This window comes from Myotis brandtii, unplaced genomic scaffold (assembly GCF_000412655.1).
Source record: "Myotis brandtii unplaced genomic scaffold, ASM41265v1 scaffold588, whole genome shotgun sequence".
NCBI classification, from domain to species: domain Eukaryota; kingdom Metazoa; phylum Chordata; class Mammalia; order Chiroptera; family Vespertilionidae; genus Myotis; species Myotis brandtii.
In genome coordinates, this window is record NW_005370214.1 from 759832 (window position 1) to 763054 (window position 3223).

At 52.5% G+C, this 3223-nt stretch overlaps 1 protein-coding gene across 1 annotated transcript in view; it reads left to right on the forward strand.

Moving 5' to 3' along the window:
* Nucleotides 1–1067: 1067 nt before the first annotated feature.
* SLITRK5 (SLIT and NTRK-like family, member 5) overlaps nt 1068–3223 on the forward strand; it is a 4175-nt gene continuing 2019 nt past the window's right edge. The window contains exon 1 of the mRNA XM_014550176.1: nt 1068–3220. Within this exon, the coding sequence (XP_014405662.1) occupies nt 1076–3220 (2145 nt within the window). The 5' untranslated portion in view covers nt 1068–1075. The remainder of the gene's footprint in view (nt 3221–3223) is intronic.

Sequence of the window (3223 nt, forward strand, 5' to 3'; positions counted from 1 at the left end):
AATTAAACGTAGTAAGCAACTCCCACAATGGGGTTGCTGGCACTGTCTAGTTCAGTCCAAATCTTGCTAATTCAATGGGGTTAATTTTGAATACCATGGCAATCAGACGTGTAGCCCCAGGTAAGGGGGGTGGGGGGTTGCCCTGGCCCTTGGTGTACTTTTAGCTGATTCCGGGTAAGCAGTTGGAATGTCCTCCTTAAACTCCAGGTATGGGAAGGTGTTCTGGGATTGCGGATGCCTTCGCAGAGCTCTTTGCAATCCACGGTGCAGAACTATTTCCGTGGCTGAGGGATGCGGTTGGGTAGCGTCGCTGACATGATCAATGAGGAGTGGATGCAGGGCGCTCTCTGAGAAGCACTGTTAAGTGGCACCGTGCATGCAATTAGGATGCTGATGTGCTTAATAGCTTGGGTAGCGAAGTCCAGCATCAAAGCCAGCACGCTCTCCTTTTTCTCCCCTGAAGCTCCCCGAAGACAATTGGAGATTTAAGAGCTTCTTTGGGGTCCTTTTGATGCATTGTCTTACATCCTTTGTGACTCTGAAAAGTATCCTTTAGGTCCCACCTTGTCATCTTGTGGCTCCCTGCCTTTCTGTGAAAACGGGAGAGCTTCACTGTGAACTGTTCACTGAAGAGATTCTGAAAGAAGGGCAGAGTGGCTGGGGATAGGTGAGGTGGGGAACGTCGTAAAATGGTGCTTTTTTTCCACCCTCTTAAATTAGAACCATGAAGCTGAACTGACAGCCATTTTATGTATCCTTATGGGTTGGTTTTGAAATGGGAGGGGGGCATAGGAAGCACACAAAAATGGAACATTATCTAACCTGCCCTGATCTTGTAGAGAGCAGCATTTCCTGTTGTGCTCGTTAGGAAATGAAATCAACATTGAAATCAAAATGATTATCAGATTTTAGTAAAGTCTGGCAATGTCCATGTTGGAGAGGGGGTGTCATTCATAGCCCCTCCTACTGCATTTCAGAGAAATAGTATCAGGGAAAAGAGACTTTCTGAGCGATCCCTTAAATTCTTGTCATATTCTGTTGTTTCCTTTCTCCTCTCTCCCTTGCAGGAGGTAAAATGCACCCTTGCTGCCCCCTGGTAACTTTGGAACAGGACCTTCACAGAAAAATGCATAGCTGGATGCTGCAGACTCTAGCATTTGCTCTAACATCTCTCGTCCTTTCGTGTGCAGAAACCATCGATTATTATGGGGAAATCTGTGACAATGCATGTCCTTGTGAGGAGAAGGACGGCATTTTAACTGTGAGCTGTGAAAACCGAGGGATCATCAGCCTCTCTGAGATTAGCCCACCCCGCTTCCCAGTCTACCACCTCTTGTTGTCTGGAAACCTTCTGAACCGTCTCTATCCCAATGAGTTTGTCAACTACACTGGGGCTTCAATTTTGCATCTGGGTAGCAACGTGATCCAGGACATTGAGACGGGGGCTTTCCACGGGCTTAGGGGTTTAAGGAGACTGCATTTGAACAATAATAAGCTGGAACTTCTGCGGGATGATATATTCCTTGGTTTGGAGAGCCTGGAGTACCTACAGGTCGATTATAATTACATCAGTGTCATTGAACCCAATGCTTTTGGGAAACTGCATTTGTTGCAGGTGCTTATCCTCAATGATAATCTCTTGTCCAGTTTACCCAACAACCTTTTCCGTTTTGTGCCCTTAACGCACTTGGACCTGCGGGGGAACCGGCTGAAACTGCTGCCCTATGTGGGGCTGCTGCAGCACATGGATAAAGTTGTGGAGTTACAGCTGGAGGAAAACCCCTGGAACTGCTCCTGTGAGCTGATCTCCCTGAAGGATTGGCTGGACAGCATCTCCTACTCGGCCCTGGTGGGGGATGTGGTTTGTGAGACGCCCTTCCGCTTACATGGGCGGGACTTGGACGAAGTGTCCAAGCAGGAACTTTGCCCCAGGAAACTTATTTCAGACTACGAGATGAGGCCGCAGACGCCTTTGAGCACCACGGGGTACTTACACACCACCCCAGCTTCGGTGAATTCCGTGGCCACTTCGTCCTCTGCTGTTTACAAACCTCCCTTGAAGACCCCTAAGGGGACACGCCAACCCAACAAGCCCAGGGTGCGCCCCACCTCTAGGCAGCCATTCAAAGACTTGAGCTCCAGCAATTCTGGCCCCAGCATCGCCTACCAGACCAAATCTCCCGTGCCTTTGGAGTGCCCCACCCAGTGCTACTGCAACCTGCAAATCTCCGATCTGGGCCTCAACGTCAACTGCCAGGAGCGAAAGATCGAGAGCATCGCAGAGCTGCAGCCCAAGCCCTACAATCCCAAGAAAATGTATCTGACGGAGAACTACATCGCGGTGGTGCGCAGGAGCGACTTCCTGGAGGCCACGGGGCTGGACCTCCTACACCTGGGCAACAACCGCATCTCCATGATCCAGGACCACGCCTTCGGAGATCTCACCAACCTGAGGCGCCTGTACCTGAACGGCAACAGGATCGAGAGGCTGAGCCCAGAGCTGTTCTATGGCCTGCAGAGCCTGCAGTATCTCTTCCTCCAGTACAATCTCATTCGTGAGATTCAGCCGGGGACCTTTGATCCGGTCCCCAACCTCCAGCTGCTATTTCTCAATAATAACCTGCTGCAGACCATGCCCCCGGGCGTCTTCTCCAGCCTGACCCTCCTCAGGCTGAACCTGAGGAGCAACCACTTCACCTCCTTGCCGGTGAGTGGCGTCCTGGACCAGCTGAAGTCACTCATCCAAATCGACCTCCACGACAACCCTTGGGATTGCACCTGCGACGTGGTGGGCATGAAGCTGTGGGTCGAGCAGCTCAAAGTGGGCGTCTTGGTGGACGAAGTCATCTGCAAGGCGCCCAAGAACTTCGCTGAGACGGACATGCGCTCCATTAAGTCGGAGCTGCTGTGCCCAGACTACTCCGACGTGGTGGTTTCCACGCCCACGCCCTCCTCCATCCAGGTCCCCTCCAGAACCAGCGCGGTGACCCCCACCGTGCGGCTGAACAGCACCGGGGGCCCCGCGGGCTTGGGCGCAGGCGGAGGCGCGTCCTCCGTGCCCTTGTCCGTGCTGATCCTCAGCCTGCTGCTGGTCTTCATCATGTCTGTCTTCGTGGCCGCCGGGCTCTTCGTGCTGGTGATGAAACGCAGGAAGAAGAACCAGAGCGACCACACCAGCACCAACAATTCCGACGTGAGCTCCTTCAACATGCAGTACAGCGTG